Below are 19,301 nucleotides of genomic sequence, written 5' to 3' on the forward strand. Positions count from 1 at the left end.
TGAAAATCGGAAAATATCAACTAGAATATATCTTAACGAATGATGTCTGCCGTCCTTACAAACGACACAGGATACGGCGTTATCGCGCCCCCGCGGCGCGCGTCACCTTGTCACCGACCCGGTTTAATGGGCTGCCGTGTACTGCGCCCGCCCGCTCTTGATACTTTAACTTGAAAAGTAATTACGTTACACGGCTCGTCGTAACGATTGTAATCAATCGAGTGTCTTAGGTTAACGTGTTACTTGTAACGCTTTCTATTGTTATTGTTTCTTTTGGCTTTTCAGTAATATCGTAATAGACATAGAATTTCTTACTGGTGGTAGGACCTCGTGTGTCCGCACGGGTAGGTACCACCACCCCGCCTATTTCTGCCGTGAAGCAGTAATGCGTTTCGGTTTGAAGCCCCACCCTTCAAACCGAAACGCATTACGCAGTCAGCCGTTGTACTGTAAAAACTGAGACCTTAGAACTCATGTCTCGAGGTGGGGGGAGGCATTTACGTTGTAGGTAGGTAGGTAACACCAGGTGGGCTCTTGCGGACTCACATGTCCTACCGCCCGTACAATTTTGAATTTATGAAGTACAGACGCAGTAAAATGAGATGATTTACTTCATGTTTCTGTAGCTTTAAAAACAAAATTTGCCGTGTAAACTGTTCAAGAGTATACAGGCTGTTACAGGATCCTTTTGTTTTCGATCAATATTTATGCGTTTTTAATTGAGGAACAAAATTCGTAAGGTGCAACATCAGTGATCAAGAATAGCTGGCTAAATCGTTCCCGAAGTTAATATATCAAAGAATTTATTACTAATTTAACTGACTAAAATAGATATATATATGAATATCGAATTCGACTAGAATAATTTAGAAAACCGAATTCGCATCTTAGCGCTTTTAAAATTTTAAACAATCTCGCAGAATTTGTTTAAGTATCTAAGTTTAGTTTCATCAGAAACATAGGGTACTGAGATGTTACCTTACTGCGTGAGCTTTGTTCGAAGCTTAATGCCAATTAAAATCAACACGACATAGTGTACTACAGAACAACGTCGTTCGATTTTTGTCGCCATTTTCTTTGAAGTGAAACTTTTTTAGAATCGTTGGGCGTGATTTCATATTCGATGAAACGAAAAAATTAAACGTGAAATTAAAATATCAATTCACAGAGGGCGCTACCTCATACTATAAAAGATGATTTACAATGATTTCTATTTAGTTTGTTATCAACAGATGTCGCTGGCCGTAAATTCAACAATTCCTGAATCGCGATGACGAGATGTTACACAGTTGACAGACGTTCTCGTATTTCTCTTGCTCAATCATACTAACCTGATGTAGAGATACCGTGATAATGCAGACGGTTTTGCACTACGGAGTACGGAGTGATGGACCCTTGCGATTATTCTTAATTTTTATAAGATTCACTTCTACCGTGTGTGACTTACACACAAACACACATTTATTGTTCTACGATCTACATTAAAATACAATCGAATTCAAAAACGAAAGTTTATTTTAGTGCATTCTCGTATATTCTGAGAGCCCATCATGTAACGTAACCCCGCCCGCATACCTTTCGTCGGACGTTCCTTTTCCAAAGCCGCAGGTAAAAATAATAAGTTTAATCTACCATCTGTACGAGTTGACGGGCAAGAGCGGACGCCGCAAAAAGTCGGTGTTGTATGGTGCATAAAAAATGTCTGGGCCGCCGGCGCGGGTCGCTAACGCCCCGCTCTAATGACGGCTCGCCCGGCGCGCTTTGTTGTTAGGGCTGACAGAATCGATAACAATTTTGCCCGATAAATAATAACAGCAATATAATTTTCAACGATTTCTGATAACTAGTAACGGGATTACGCAACTATTGTTTCATCATTGCCGTTTCATCTCTTTGTGCAAAAACGAATGAAAAAATTACACAACCAATATAAGACCTCGTATTTCGTAGCGTTCACACAACAAATTTAAATCTTTACTTCGTACTGACATTAATCCTGTCATAGCATTAGTAAAGCACAGCTGTGAATTGATCAAACCTTTTATAGTAACAAGACTTTGACATATATTTTTTTGTAATGTAATATTTTGAAAAGAAATATTAAATTAGAACGTTCAGCCCTATTCGCTGCGTGGGTGCGAGAGCTCGCCTCCTACATATTTAATTTGCCGGGACTGGTTTGTGTCCGGGCGCCGCCGCGCATTGTGTTTTGTTATGGCTCTATTGGACCGCGTCTACTACTCACGAATCGGTGCCTTAGTACCGAGTGGGAGTTACAATAGTGCTATCAGTAAATTTCGGGAAATTTCCTCATTTGTGGGCACTATTTGGATATTAGGCTGATGTTTCGCCCCTTATAATTTAAAAAAAACCTCTTAAATGTTGAATTAACGTGTTACTAGCGAATAACTCTGAAAGGCGACAGCTTTTTTTTCCTACCTATGCTGATAGTCTTAAGAGGCTATTTCAGCTTCGCCCTAACATGTAGGTGAGCTCACGGGGCTCAAACCGGAGTGTTGCTAACACTGGCCCTAGCAAGAGCAGTACTTCGCCGAATCTACCACCGGAGAAAAACTCAGTGGGCTAAGGTTACAGTCAAACTTATGCTAAGAAATCGAAAACGATTCAGAGGGTGTGAAGTGAAAGTTAAGTTGGCATCACCGTCTTTTGAATCCCGGTGTTCGATGTTTTGTCGGTTGACACTCGTTAAAAGTCGACTGATATATTGCTTTAGTACGTCTTTATACCTTCATGCGGGTCGATTTTTTCTTATTCCATGTCGTTTCTTTAACTCAGGGTTGTTACATATGGGGTAAGTGCCGCTGAAGTCATGGAATGTTAATACGTACTTAATTTATTTACTAATTTTTTATTTTTTTTTATTGCAAAGATGCGTGGACGAGCTCACAGCCCATGTTGTAAAGTGGTTACCGGAATCCATAGACATCTACAACGTAAATGCTGCCGCCCACCTTGAGATATGAGTTCTAAGATCTCAGTGAATGAATTGATTCATCAAACATTAACTCTTACGATTTTAGCATTAAGATTTTTATTTCTAAAACGGTTATGTTTTTGCTTGTATCTTTGTTAGAGTTATTCGGGGGGTAGCTTCATAAACGAAGGGCAGGCACCAAGCATAATCCGAAAAGTATAATCTTTGTCACGATTTTCAACGAAACTTTGTTAGAAGGACGTCTCGGGAAATGAACGGGAAATTCTTAAATATTATGCAGTAAGATGTACCTATTATTATTGTATATATTTAGAAAGTCTCTTGAGGTATTTTTTATAAAGATGATATTCGAAATTGCAGACGTAATTGTGGTTCTGATCGATTCCAGAATTACAACTGCGGCTGTTCCAATCGAAATTGAAATCTTGACCTCACGGCTGACTTCAGCGTTCTCGTCTCACGCTACGTATAAGAGTCGCCAGTTGCAGAACCTCTAAAACCGTTTCTATAAGCTGCTGGCAAGGTTATAAACCCAATATGACCCAATTAAAAATACTTTCGACGATTTTATCTTAGCGTTTATTATTTCCATTGGTACTGCAAGGAAGGGGGGAAGAGGTCGACCGAAGAAGACATGGATGGAGGGTGTGAATGACGATATGAGAGAGAGAGAGGAATGAGTGTTGAGATGAGGACATATAGAGAATGGAATAGGAAAATTCGCTGTGGCGACCCCACCTAGCGGGATAAGGAGACAAAGAAGAATAGAAGAGTTTATTATTTCCATTTTATTATTAATGACCTTCCGAATACTTCCAACGACTAAAAACATATTGTAGTAATAATCTGTAGATATAAAATAATACGGAAAATTAGATAACGGATTGAACAATGTTCGAATATCGACAACATTAAGCAACTTAGTCGTCCGTGGTAACGAATGCTGTAAAGTACTCTGAATATCGGAAATAATAAAATAAAAATTACAAATTAGTATTTAAGCGTTAAAGTACTTTTAATTGAGTCTTCTGCTGGAGAATACCAAAGAAAACTGGTAGCACCTAGTCTTATCAACTTTACCTATATAATCCCTGATAATTATATGCTATTCTTACTTCTAAAGCATCCCATTGGTTAGGAAACCAAACTTTATTATGACGTGAACCAAAAAAAATTCACATCCGGAACCCTTGACTGACTGACTTGTAAGCTGTGAAAGTTTCAGTGCCTTGAAATGAAAGTCGAGGAAGCGGGCACTACTCAAAACGAACTGGCTCATATCTTAATTCATAATTCAATATACACTCCGCTGTGGCAGAGTGCAAGCGCGCGAGAAAAAGCGACGGGCGGACCGCGGGGGCTTAGCCCGAGGGACCGAGCTTAGGGCTGCCACGTATAAATAAATTTATTTAATATATTTAAACTTGGATGAAAAATCGCATCTCTCAAGTCAACGTCTCGTTTGAGCAAAAAGAGCGAATTATAACACGGCGATAAGTCACACAAACAGAATCGTACAAATTAACTGACATTTTTATGTATTTATATGTATACTTGAAAATCAAAATTTAAGTGTTAATGATAATGAAATTCAAATCATAGTACCAAAAAAAAGAGGAAAAGTAAAAGAAACCAATAGAGGAAACAGAAAAGCCCCTAAATGGCACGTTGCAATGGATATACGGAGACATAATCCAAGTAAGGTTGACCTTGCAGCGTGATTAGAGGATAAAGTCGTCGTGGCCTAAAGCATAAGACGTCCGGTGCATTCGTATCTAGCGATGCACCGGTGTTCGAATCCCGCAGGCGGGTACCAATTTTTCTAATGAAATACGTACTTAAACAACATTCACGATTGACTTCCACGGTAAAGGAATAACACCGTGTAATAATAATCAAACCGACACAATTACAATTTGCGTAATTACTGGTGGTAGGACCTCTTTCCGCCCGGGTAGGTACCACAACACTGCCTATTTTCAGCCGTGAAGCAGTAATCTGGGATAAGGGTAACAAGAAGAACAAATTTGAATTTTTTTTAGTGTAACTTCTTGGTTTTATCGAGCTTCAGATAAAAACAGGTGTTTCACTTCAAACGCTCTATATTCTGCTCATCTGTGTCGATAAATATACACTTCGCCAACCCTGAGACCCGACGAGAGGGAGGCGCGACTGTGGGACGGGGCCCGTAATCCCTTATCGCAGCCACCGACCGCGCATCGGCAATTATTATAAAGAGCCGCCGTGAACTAGTGTAAGCACGTGTTTATTACTGTACAGAACCAGGGGTGTTAGGGTTTACGCTTTGAACGTATGTACGTTTGCAGCGATCGTTCCAAGTTTTAAGAGACTGTACAGTATGCAAAACAAAATCAAAGATAATTTGTTTATATTAAAAACAAAAAAAAAATACGTTTAAATAAATAATAATAAATAATAAATATTTACTAACAATCACGCCACGGTAACTGATCCCGTGATAAGTTCGTAAAGAACTTGTGTTACAGGTACCAGATAACGGAAATAAATGTAAGATTTTTATTATACACATACATATATTTAATACACATCCATAACCCTGGAGAAGACATTTATATTTATCATACAAATAGCTTCCCTTGGCGGGATTCGAACCCGCGACCCCCTTGTGTAGTGACCATGTCACTTACCACTACACTAGACGGCCGAATAGCAAAGCGACTAATTGGTGACGTGTGTTTTTGAAACCTCTCGATACTGATCAGAGTATTAGAGGCGAAATTATAAAATTGCTGTATTGTCATCGGTCCTTGCATGTGCAAGTTTTTAAGGTAAACGGAGCTTTTGAATTCAGTGAAAATTACGTTGAATCATTCAATAAAAAAAAACACTTTTACTTATGAAACTGATAAAAGCGTGTCCAAAAAAGAAGAAAATATGAACATGAACAAAAAGCAACTTCAACTTAATAATAGTGTTTATTATCAAACGCCATTTCGTAATGTTTCTCAGGATAAAAGTGTATTATGTACAATTCATATATTTATAGTCAAGCGACTAAAATTATGAATGCAAATTTATAGATCACACGTTCCTAAACTCTTCTCATTGAAATATAATAGAATTGGGGTCTGTTGAATTTTTTAGTAAATCCAGTCAACTGTTCTTATTTCGAACGGAAATTTTATGATGAAAGGTAATTAATAACAACACTTACTATACATATATACAAACAATAATTTTGGGACACCTTAATCATATTATTATGTATTCGATCGTCCAGTGTCTAACTTCTCCATGTCCTCAGATCGGTCACGAATTTCTCTAACTCTACAAACTACAAATTAGACAAAAAATACTGATCTTCAGACACATACATAGCACAAAAATTACGTGCGTTTCAATGAGATTCTCTCAAATTCGACATTTAGAATTTGCTGTATTCTCTTCTTTTTTTTATTGCTTAGAATGGACGAGCTTACAGCTCACCTGGTGTTAAGCTACAACGCAAAAGCTGCCACCCACCTTGAGATATGAGTTCTAAGGTCTCAATATAGTTACAGCGGCTACCCCACCCTTTAAACCGAAAAGCATTACTGCCTCACGGCATAAATGGTGGTACCTATTCGTGTATACTCACAAGAGATCCTACAACAAGTTTGCATTCTCAATTCATATTATTATACACGTGAGCATATTAAGTCGTTTTCGAATGAAGTAAATTAACGTAATAAATTTGATATAAAAAATAAAATTAATAAATATGTAAAGTATCAAAACGGTTAGGTCGCGCTGTCGACTCGCGTCGTGAACAGCCGTTGACCGCAACAGGCCGTCCTGCCACCGATCCGGTCACACACGAACCGATTCCTTCAAACACAATCGCATTAGTATTCCCGCTGTCACTGCAGCGTAATAATAATACTCGTAGTTAGGGGAATCTAAATTTATGATCCAATAATCAATATTTAAACGAAACTAACACGGAGCTCAAGTGAAACCATCTTCTAAATATATTGTTTCGAAATAAAACAATTAAAGGCATCAATATATTAATTACTAGCTTTTGCCCGCGACTTCGTCCGCATGGAATAGTTACTTTGGCATAACGCTAAATTTTACCCGCCTCTTCATTTACGTACAAAGTTTTTGACAATATTTTTGAACAATAGAATGTTATAGAGTTATTTAAGGTACCAAAATCACGCTTTTTAACCGAGTTCAAAAGAGACTCTCATACATTAGACAGATACAGAGAAGACTCTCATACATTACTTTAGCGAAACTTTAACCGTTTCCGCAGCGCACGCAGTGGAAGCTCTCAAAAGGGATTAAAACCCCGATTTTGAAACATTCTTTATTGGTGCTATCTAACACTTAAAGAATTTTTCAAATCGGACCAGTAGTTCCTGAGATTAGCGCGTTCTAACAAACAAACTTCAGCTTTATTCTTCTTATTCAGCTTAATATTCAATATATTAATTATTTCGTGGCGTTTTGGTTATAAGAGTGCATTTTTTTTTGTCCTACCTATTCGCTGGCAGCCTCAGAGGCGGCTATTCCAGCTACGCCCGGACGGTTAGGTGAGCTCACGGGCTCAACCTGATAGAATTTGCTAACACTAGCCCTAGCAAGAGTTGTGAGATTCGCTGAATTTACCACTGGATCGGAATTGCGGCCCACTGAGAGGCGCAGTTTTGGCAGTAGGGCGATATATTTGATCCCGCGCGGATAGGTAGGTACACAACCCTACTTATTTTGATTGTAAAGGAATTCATGTTTTGGAAAGTGTAAAACAGTTGACATTTTAGGAGGTTTACGACGAAAGGATGATCTTCCACCGAGCGGGTGACATTGCTCGGTAGACCGACGGTCCGAATGTTGTTGTTCGGAACTTGTATAGCAAGCTTATCTTGAAAATGTCGTAAGCGAGATTCAGGCATCTGTCAAATATCTTGCGTTGTATGATGGCTACCGCCACAACATTAAATACATACGGGTATACCTACGGTCCAGCAGTGGACGTCTGTGGGCTGATAAGAAGAAGAAGAAGAAGATACAAATGAAACTTCGATGCCTTGTTCCAAGATTTGAGAAGATGCAAGATTTTTACTGGTGGTAGGACCTCTTGTGAGTCCGCGCGGTTAGGTACCACCACCCTGCCTATATCTGCCGTGAAACAGTAATGCATTTCGATTTGAAGGGTGGGGCAGCCATTGTAACTATACTTAAGACCTTAGAACTTATATCTAAAGGTGGGTGGCGCATTTACGTTGTAGATGTCTATGGGCTCCAGTAATCACATAACACCAGGAGGGCTGTGAGCTCGTCAACCCATCTAAGCAATAATGTAGCGATATAGTAGCGACCCGCCCTCGCTTCGCTGCGGAAACATTACATTTTATTTTCGACGATGTTACGGTGAAGCCACGGGGCGAAGCTAGTCTAAAAAAGTAGCCTAAGTTACTCCTTATATCATCAGCTACCTATCAGTGCAAGTCCCGTCAAAATCGGTCCAGCTGTTCCAGAGATTAGCCGGAACAAACAGACAGAAAGACAGACAAATATTGTAAAAAAAATATTGTGGTGTATGTACCGTATATATATTCATATGCATGTAGTAAAAAGCGGTTATTTCAATACTACAAACAGACACTCTAATTTTATTTATATGTATAGATGTATAGATAATAATAAGTATCAAAATCGTTGCATCGACGTATTTAGTTTAATGTCGCCCGTTGCGCCCGACTCGGCCCGACCGCAACGGGCCCGTCCTGCTGGCCTCGATCCGGTCACACCCCGCCCGCATCTCCGGCATCTATCTCATATGTATGTACGTCCCACGACTCACATTTAGGGCTGCCCGTATTAGAACAGAGAATCTTCAACCCGACATTTTTAATGGTTTCTTAAAAGCAAGTCGAAGTCGTCGTGGATAAGACGTCCGGTGCATTCGTATCTAGCGATATCGACATTAACCCCACGAAAAGCACAGCGGTGCTCTTCAAAAGGGGTCGCCCTCCGAACACCACGCTGAGCATCCCCCTCCCGACTAGGCGCGTCAACACCCCCGCCCCCGCCGTTCGCCCAATCACGATGTTCGACCAGCCCATACCGTGGGCCCCGAAGGTCAAATATTTAGGCGTCACCCTCGACAGTAGGATGACATTCCGCCCCCACATTAAGACGGTACGCGATCGTGCCGCCTTCATCCTAGGACGTCTCTACCCGATGATATGTAGGCGAAGTAAAATGTCCCTTAGAAATAAGGTGACACTCTACAAAACTTGCATACGCCCCGTCATGACCTATGCAAGTGTAGTGTTCGCTCACGCGGCCCGCATACACTTAAAATCCTTTCAAATCATTCAATCCCGTTTTTGCAGGATAGCCGTCGGAGCCCCGTGGTTCGTTAGGAACGTCGACCTCCATGACGACCTGGACTTAGAGTCCATCAGTAAGTATCTTCAGTCGGCGTCCATGCGCCACTTCGATAAAGCGGCACGACACGAGAACCCTCTCATCGTGGCCGCCGGTAACTACATTCCCGATCCTGCGGACAGAATGGAAAGCAGTCGACGTCGCCCAAAACACGTCATCTCGGATCCTCCCGATCCACTAACGGTGCTTTTAGGTACTTCAAGCACCGGTCACCGTTCTCGTCGAACCCGTCGCTTGCGACGAAGGGCTCGACGAGTAAATTAACTCTCAGACACAGCCCACTGAGTTTCTCGCCGGATCTTCTCAGTGGGTCGCGTTTCCGATCCGGTGGTAGATTCTGCGAAGCACGACTCTTGCTAGGGTTCGTGTTAGCAACATCGTCAGGTTTGAGCCCCGTGAGCTCACCTACTAAAGTTAGGCTACGCTGAAATAGCCGCTAGGGCTATCAGCTTAGGTAGGAAAAAAAATTAAAAAAAAAAAAAAAAAAAAAAAAAAAAAAAAAAAAAAAAAAAAAAAAAAAACTAGCGATGCACTGGTGTCCGGATCCCGCAGGCGGGTACCAATTTTTCTAATGAAATGCGTACTTAAGAAATGTTCACGATTGACTTCCACGGTGAAGGGATAGCATCGTGTAATAAAAATCAAACCAGCAAAATTCTAATTTGCGTAATTATTTGTGGTAGGAGCTCGCGTGAGTCCGCACGGGTAGGTACCACTACCCCGCCTATCTCTGCCGAGAAGCAGTTATGCGTTTCGGTTTGAAGGGTGGGGCAGCCGTTGTAACTATACTGTGACCTTACACCTCATATCTCAAGTTGGGTGTCGGTATTTACGTTGTAAATGTCTATGAGCTCCAGTACCACTTAACACTAGGTGGGCTGTGAGCTCGTCCATCCATCTAGGCCATAAAAAAAGAGAAATATAATTATATTTCTCTTTAATATAAAATAGAAATATAATTATATTTCTCTTTTTTCATTCGACGTGAAGGTTATTATAGAAAAAGGCTTTCATGCATCGCTATCAGTCAGTAATAGCACATTGTATGAGCTGTATCACTACATAGTATAGAACAAAGTCGCTTTCTCTGTCCCTATATCCCTATGTATGCTTAAATCGTTAAAAACACGCAACGGATTTTGATGAGGTTTTTTTTAATAGATAGAGTGATTGAAGAGGAACGTTTATATGTATAACTAGCGACCCGCCCTCGCTTCGCTTCGGAAACATTAAAACACACATGAAACAAAAAAAAAATAAAAATAAAAATAAAAAAGTAGCCTATGTTCATCAGGGACAATGTCGGCTTCTAATGGAAAAAGAATTTTTCAAATCGGTCCAGTAGTTTCGGAGCCTATTCGAAACAAACAAATAAACAAATCTTTCCTCTTTATAATATTAGTATAGATAACATCCATTAAATAGTGGAGAAATCAATAATAAATTACAGTTTCCGAAGCGAAGCGAGGGCTGGTCGCTAGTTAAACAATAAGCGTGTTATTTTAAATATATGAGTGGCAACCCTACTTTGATTTGTGGCACGTTGTGTACGAGGGAAGTTGCGGTCGGAGTGGTCCGTGAACGGCCATATAGTGTTTATAATGCATAGGGCGCGTTTTGTGCACCGGGCCCGGCGGCCCAGATTCCGAACTTCGATTCTGACAAGAAAACAGTGTTACGAATTCATACGTCGAACTCGGCAAAGAGTTCGACGTGCAACCTAACCCATGCATCAGTCCGCTGAGTTTCGCGCCGGATCTTCTCAGCGGGATCCGGTAATAGATTCATTCGCGAAATAGCTGCTCTTGAGTTGTTAAGTCTTCTTCGGAGGCGCTCGGGCAGCTGTTAGCAAATCCCATAACCCTTGCTGAACCTTTGCTCGCCCACCTGGTGAAACTGGAAAGGATTCCGGGCCACCAGTAATACTTCAATCATAAAAAGAAAAGAAAAAAAACATTAAATAATTTATACGTATTTTTTGTGTTCAAGAACAGACTAGTATTATTAAATAGATTTTTGGCCCTTAACTGGTCATTGGATTATGGGTTTTCTACCGTATCACGCTCATTCGGTTATGAATCGATTATATATTGGTTAAGGCTGCGATGCTGGCTTGCTGTGGGACGACTGTCGATGACTTGCTTTTATCTGCGAGAATGCGGGAATTGTGTTAGCCGAAATTCTTGATGCGCTGATAATGAAGTGTGAAGGCTGCAATTGTTCCGTCGAGGTCACCAATTTGTGGAGATATACGACAAAGGGAAGATCTTCCACCGAGCGGGTGATATTGCTCGGTAGACCGACGGTCCAAATGTTCGGAACTTGTATATATGCGCTTTATCTTGAAAATGTCGTAAGCGAGATTCAGGCATCTGTCAATTATCTTGCGTTGTATGATGGCTACCCGCCACAATATAAGTAAAAAAATTGGATTAATCGATTAGCTATTAAAATCGTTTCGCTTCTGCAACATGATAGATACTGTTGAATGTATTAGTAGTCGTTTCTAAGTAAAAGAAGGACAATCAAACACACTTTCACATTTATAATATTAGTATGGAACGTACGGATTGAGGATAAGTTATAAAGAAAAACTGTTTTTTCTGTAATCAGCTAACCGCCAATTCGTCGAAATGGTTTTACGATCAATAGAATCAACAAAAAAATTATCAATGCCGGTTCTTCTTTTATCATACTTGAAAATTGACTCGAACAAAACCAGAACTAAGTGAAGTTCCGAAACTGTTATATTATATCGCTACGCAGAATTTAATAAAGCCTAAATTATCTCCTCCACAACACGCAAAAAGTGAGCAGGAAGAGGACGATTCAAAAAGTTACCGAAATTAAAAATGTGTCTGTCAAATATTTACTTGTCTATGGATTTTTGGCGCGAAAGCGTAATAAGGATCTTTACTTCGTTTTTTTTTTTTCTATTGCTTAGATGGGTGGACGACCTCACAACCCACCTGGTGTTAAGTGGTTACTGGAGCCCATAGACATCCACAACGTAAATGCGCCACCCACCTTGAGATATAAGTTCTAAGGTCTCAAGTATAGTTACAACGGCTGCCCCACCCTTTAAACCGAAACGCATTACTACTTCACGGCAGAAATAGGCAGGGTGGTGGTACCCACCCGCGCGGACTCACAAGGGGTTCTACCACCAGTAATAACTAGTACCACCAGTATTATCTGTGTATGTGTTTTTTTTATTTGCATACACTTGGCAACAGAGCAAGCAGTTCAGACACGTTGCCCGCGTCATTTTTAAATTAAATAGTTCAATTTGTGGCGCGAAGTCGAGATGCGAAAATATGTGAATTATTTTTATTGTTGATGTTGGTATCGAACCCACGACCCTCAGCGCAACAGGCCCCTGCCTAACTACTAACTACTGCACCACTAAATCGGGCACTCAACTTCATATAATTTTCCATATAATATGTTTTTTTTTATTGCTTAGATGTGTGGACGAGCTCACAGGCCACCTGGTGTTAAGTGGTTACTGGAGCCCATAGACATCTACAATGTAAAATGCGCCACACACCTTGAGATATAGTTCTAAGGTCTCCGTATAGTCACAACGGCTGCCCCACCCTTCAAACTGAAACGCATTACTGCTTCACGGCAGAAATAGGCGGGGCGATGGTACCTACCCGTGCGGACTCACAAGAGGTCCTACCACCAGTATATGTATGTATTAAATCATTGAATATTTTTATAAACTCGACACTGGGTAACAATAGCATCGCAAGAGGCCAATTTCCAAGTATAAGGGTCATTGATACAAATAAAATTATATCTAAAATAAAATCGGACGTATTGTAAGATTCGGTCTAATATTGCGGCGAAGCACTCGACAAGTTACGTTTGGAAGGTGGGAACAGTTGTTATAAAATTAAATTGGTACTTCGATCTTGTCTCTCAAGTATCCACCTTACGGCGAAACTAGCTCTGTGATGCCTACGGTCTCTAGTTCACTGAAACTTCAAGTTTCAAGTGTGGCGTCTCATTTGTACATAAAAAAACTCGTAAGCATTTCTGCACATACTTATGCAAGTGTGTGAACTTTAGAAGAAGAAAAAATATATTTCATACTAGCTGACCCGCAGACTTCGTAGTGCCTCAATCAATAAATAAAAGACCTAAACCTTTGTATAAAATAATCATAAAACAAAAAACAGGAATGCGTCCGACGGGGGACACATCAAAGGAAAAACAAAATTGTTATTTTTATTTAATTCCGAGCATTTTCATATTTATCTACCTTTTAAACCTTCTCTGGACTTTCACAAATAATTCAAGACCAAAATCAGCCAAATCGGTTCAGCCGTTCTCGAGTTTTAGCGAGACTAACGAACAGCAATTCATTTTTATATATAGAAGATTCATGCCACACATAATATCTGTTACCGTTTCCAATACTGGTGACTTCTAATGGGATAACATTAAAATACCCAGATTCTGTCCTTTCAAACAGTTTTGCATTGAACGCAATGGAACACAAAACATCTGATGCGCGACACAACGCTATCCATTAACGCGCGCACTTCGCTTTAGATTTTCCAGTTCACGGAAAAAAAAAAAAAAATCCTAAAAAGTATTTAAAACTTTCAAAGCAAGTGTTATAAAGTTTTAAATAAACGGAATATTACTATTATTATTGAATAGAAAAAAAAAAAGCTTTACCTAAATAATAATTATTTTTATTCATTTATTAGATACAGTTTTTAATAGAGTGGAACCTAGAATCTTTAAATACCTATGTTCTAGTTAGGGAAAATTATTGCATAGTAAATTTATTTTTACTTCTCGAATGAGATATGCAAGCTACTTACTACACAGACTGTCACAGAAACGTCTCACCCTCTGTGTGAGTGAGTGATGCAATACCTTGTTCGACATCAACCCCACGAAAAACACAGCCGTGCTCTTCAGAAGGGGTCGCCCTCCCGAAACCGCAGCTAATATCTCGTTCAGAATTAGGTGTTAGAACTACAACCCCGTCCCAATATCTTTGGTCAGCCCATACCGTGGACCTCGAAGGTTAGTACGTAAGTACTTAAGTATCTTCTTCGAAAGAGGAATGACATTCAGGAGAGTACGCAGCCGAACTGCTCTCTCTACTCGATCCCGACGATAGTGCTCGCTCACAAGGCCTGTACACACATTCAACTCTCTCTGGGTCAACCAATCCCGTTTTGCAGGATAGCCCTCGAAGCAATATGGTACGTGAGGAACGTCGATCTTCACGACGACTTAAACTTAAAATCGTTACGTAACTATCACAACGATGCGTCAGAACACTACTTTGTCAAAGCGGTGCGACACGATAGCCCCTCTTATCGTGGCCGCCACTAATTACATACCCGACCCAGGCGACGAGGCAATGCAAAGCCGCCGTCGCCCAAAACGTATCTTATCGGGTCCGCTCTCGGTGCTTTCTTCATCACCGTCTTCAAGCACCGAACACCATCCTCGTCGAAACTCGTCGATTACGACGAGCGAATTAGTCCATAGACACAGCCCACTGAGCTTCTTAACAAACTCTCTTAGATAGAGTCCGTTAGGTCACCTACTAGCCAGAGCGAATAGCTAGCGAAGAATAGCTAGGCTGCCAACGAATACGTAGGGAAAAAAGCCTTGTACTAATCTCAAATCAATACGCCTAGCTACCCATAACAAACACTTTCGCCCCCTTAAATAGGAAGTGTGGTGATATATTAGGATATTTTATAAACATCAGTTTTGGATTTTTCTGTTTTTTTTAATTTTACTATCACTATCAGAGCTACATCACCACTCCTGTCAATTTAAAACGATTAAGTGATGTAGGACAATCTATGCTTTAATTCAATTATCGATCCCATTTATCGACATTCTCGATTATCCAACTTAGCACAACTCGAGAAGTCAACTCGGTTATTCTTCACTACTGAAAGCACATCAAAACAATGCACATTTATAAAATATTTATTCTTGTACACAATAAAAATCACAACTTGTACACAATCTAAACCGTGGCACATCGATAACAGATAAAATATAGTATATTTTCTAAACTTTTTTTGTTTCTTAGTACGCTTCACTAATTCTAAGTTTGAGGTATTTGTTTTCTTAAATTTAATGTCCGTTTTTTTTTTTTTTTTAAATAAAATATCAGGAAGGTCCGACTGTTCCTTTCGTCGCTTGTCAAAAAGTCAGGCCCGCCAATTTATCACAAAAATAAATTCGTGCTTATTGTACTGGCAATACAATCCACATTTCAACATCTTGACACTTTTAATTCACATTAATTTACAAATTTAATTGTTGGAATTTTTACGAAAATATTAATAATAATAATAATTGTCTAACACAAGTTTTAACACAGCCAAAAGCATTGAGATCTTCATTGATATACAATCTGTATGACTAGTTTAGTAAAAAGTAAAAAAATGTCTTTTGAACTGATTTTGATTGAATGATATTGTTTTTTTTTTTTGTAAACTATACATCGATAACATCAATATTTTACATCTAAACACATAGATAACCACACAAACCCTACTACAAAACAGATATATTCCTTTCTTATACCTAAAAAAGAAATTAAGTTACTTTTCGAATAACTTCCTTTTTTGTTTGAAGTCTGTTCAAACTATGGTATTGTTAAAAATATGTCACCTTAAAAATATATGAGCAAATCCAAAAATAATTCAAAATTCACGTATAAAGAGAAGTGTGAACTTATTAACTCAACATTGGTCGTTGAAAATAAAATATAAATCTTTAATCTTCCGCTTCAGAACCAATACAGTACTCTGTCTTGATGTCTCTGGTCATGTCTTCGGGGGAGTCGTTTCGGATCGAGCGGGATTCGAAGCTGTTTTGTGACGTCATACCGGCCAGGATGCTGTTTGATAGCGCCTGTACTGACAACGCTTCCTGTGACGGTCCCGCGTAACTGTACTGCTGGTACACCGCTTGTATCCGCGCAGCGTTCACCAGAGTCTGAATCTTTAGCTGCGTGTCTAAAGCTAAGCTCAGCGGCAGTTTCCTTAGCTGGCTCGCTATCAATTTCCCGAACATCTCGAACTCATTCGAGTCGTTACCGTTCTCGGAATGCTGACTCAAGTCCTGCGGGAGGTCCGTGTGGTCATTACTGTCCGAATTCCCTTTCTTTTGTTTCGCTGGCACCGGGTATATAGTGGCGAGCGAGGTCGTTAGCGGCGTGGCGATCCCGACGGGGGGGTTGAGGAAGGGCGCGGAGCCAGACGACGGGAGTATCACGAACGGCGTGGCGGGGGCGCCATTCAGGCCGAAAGGTGTGCTGGGACGCGGCGACGGCGTGTTGAGCACGTACGGCGTCGACGAACGATTCGAGTTCCGGCGTTTTCTAGGACTCTTCTTTTCCGGCGATTTTCGCTCGCTCAGATCTTGAACGATATCGCTGTCATCGCTCATCGGGATCTTGAGTAGACTATTGTCGACCTGTCAATAATAAAATATAAAATGTCTTATAATAGCGCGTGTGTAAACATTGAGCGGGTATGTAAACAAAATGAATAAACTCACGGAGCTCGGCGTGACGATCGCCCGCAGAAACCTGTCTGCGTGCTCGAACCACGTGACGCTGGGTCGGTACGCATGCGCGCCGGCCTTCCTAGCCGCGCGAATCTTCTTCAGCTCAACGCTGTAAGACGAACGTATGTTCTTTATCTTGTTTTTCAATTCTTTAACCGTAACGTCGACTAAGTTGAGCGCGTTTATTATTTCCACGTAGCCTTGCTCCCTTATTTTCTTGTTTTTGTAGTGCTCCGACACCGGGTTCCAGAGGAATTCGCGTTTCTCGTATTCGATAATCATTTGGATGGTCAGGTCCTCGCTCCATTTCGGATTGGCCAGTATCGCGACCATTTTCTTGATTACAGCATGCTATTTTGTTTTATTTTTATTAAATTCGCGTACGTTGTGTTACTAGGAGCGCAGAAGGGTGCGGGCGGTTCGCATGCGCGCAGCATACTAAAAGCACGTCGATGGGCAGACACCCCGCGCGGGGGGTCTATTTCGGGAGTAGCCGGCATCACGCAGTCGCGTGCTTTGGAGCGTGCTGTTTCCTCTTCTCGCTGCTCGGAGGCTGGGCCCGAGTGAAACGGAAGATTTGTGACCGTCGCCGGACCCAAGCTGCACGTACACACTTTAACGACTCTTAAACTTTAACTTCACAAGAAAACTGCAACTGTATATTTTTTTTGGTTCGGCAACATTAATTAATATAGCTACTAAATTGAAAATAGATTAAAGTCGATTAGCAATCGTCAATTAAATTCAGATTTTGTATTATTTTTGAGCGTAAAAATAAATTTTGGTATGAAAAAATTACATTTAGAATTAATAATGCCAAAAATTCATGAGAATGCAACGTCTCGCACGGTGTACGCGGCGCGAACGTCCTTGATCCTTTGTAGGTGAAGCGTCATTATTTGGCGCACGACGCGACGCTCACACGACCGATAACCTAACACTGACCGACGAATAATAATCATGGATGCATTCTACAGAAGGATTTTTTTTAAATATTTTTTAATACCGAATTGTTTTTAACACGTTATTAATAATTACGTATGCGTGTTTATTTGTTATGAGAACTTTGAATGTCAATTTCGCTGACTTTGAGATTTATGATTAACTTAAAAATTGGCCAATGCATCAACGACAGTACAATGCCCATAGAGATGGTTTTTTTTGCTTAGTTGTGTGGACGAGCTCACAGCCCACCTGGTATTAAGTGGTTACTGAAGCCCATAGACATTTACAACGCAAATGCGCCACCCACCTTGAGATATAAGCTCTAAGGTATCTGTATAGTTACAACGGCTGCCCCACTCTTCAAACCGAAACGCATTACTGTTTCACGGCAGAAATAGGCGGGGTGGTGGTACCTACCCGTGCGGACTCACATGAGGTCCTACCACCAGTAAGAAAGTTTTTCGCCGGATCTTCTCAGTGGGTCGCGATTCCGATCCGGTGGTAGATTCTGAGAAATGTTTGTCGCCCTACCTGGGATCAACAATATCGGGACTATTTCTATCGCATATCAATAAGTAATGTTTTTCTGTTTAAAAACAACAGAAAACGACAGAATAATGATTTTGATAGTTCAGAGCAGCGGGACGCTAGTATGTAATTGAAAGAGATTAAGTGATGAGAGATATCATCACATAAATAGCATTTAATAATAAATCGAACACGGCGCGGCGTAACTAAAACATACTTAGAATGGACACGGTCTAAATTTTAATTGTAAAAAATTCAAACTCAATCTAATTTAAAAAAAAAAACTTTTAATGAAGCTCCACATAAACTAGCCGATCCAAAGACATTATATATTTATAACTAGTGTTTGTATACGTTACAGTACGTAGACATTTTTTTAATTAAATTATTGTCAATACCAGTTTGAGCCGTAAAGATGTTTGTTGTAAATTAACATTATTGCCTTTTTTATTCCTTCGACGAGTGGGCGATTAGATCAATCAGTAGGTGGACGAGTTCACGGCCCACCTGGTGTTCAGTAGCTATCGGAGTCCATAGACATCAACAATGTAAATGCCCACACCCAGCTTGAGATATAAGTTCTAAGGTCTCAAGTATAGTTACAACGGCTGCCCTACCCTTTAAACCGAAACGCATTACTGCTTTACGGCAGAAATAGGCAGGGTGGTGGTACCTACCCGCGCGGACTCACAAGAGGTCCTACCACCAGTAATTACGCAAATCATAATTTTGCAGCTTTGATTTTTGTTACACGATGTTTTTTTCCTTCACCGTGGAAGTCAATCGTGAACATTTATTGTTGTCTTATGATAAATGAACCATAATATGAGAAAATGCATACAAGTAATAAGAATATTATTTAGACAACAAAACTCTTATC

General features: G+C 40.3%; 2 protein-coding genes across 6 annotated transcripts in view; both read right to left on the bottom strand.

Moving 5' to 3' along the window:
* LOC101736030 (nucleolar protein 4) overlaps nucleotides 1-19,301 on the bottom strand; it is a 175,740-nt gene that overhangs the window by 115,727 nt on the left and 40,712 nt on the right. The gene's annotated exons all lie outside the window — the stretch shown is intronic.
* LOC101736167 (uncharacterized) lies at nucleotides 15,340-18,630 on the bottom strand. Its single transcript, XM_004922498.5, has 2 exons — nucleotides 16,940-18,630; nucleotides 15,340-16,855 (listed from the first exon to the last, which is right to left on the bottom strand). The coding sequence occupies exons 1-2, from the start codon at nucleotides 17,279-17,281 to the stop codon at nucleotides 16,154-16,156; spliced, it is 1,044 nt and encodes a 347-aa protein (XP_004922555.2). The 5' UTR covers nucleotides 17,282-18,630; the 3' UTR covers nucleotides 15,340-16,153.

Source organism: Bombyx mori, chromosome 20 (assembly GCF_030269925.1).
Source record: "Bombyx mori chromosome 20, ASM3026992v2".
Classification (NCBI taxonomy): domain Eukaryota; kingdom Metazoa; phylum Arthropoda; class Insecta; order Lepidoptera; family Bombycidae; genus Bombyx; species Bombyx mori.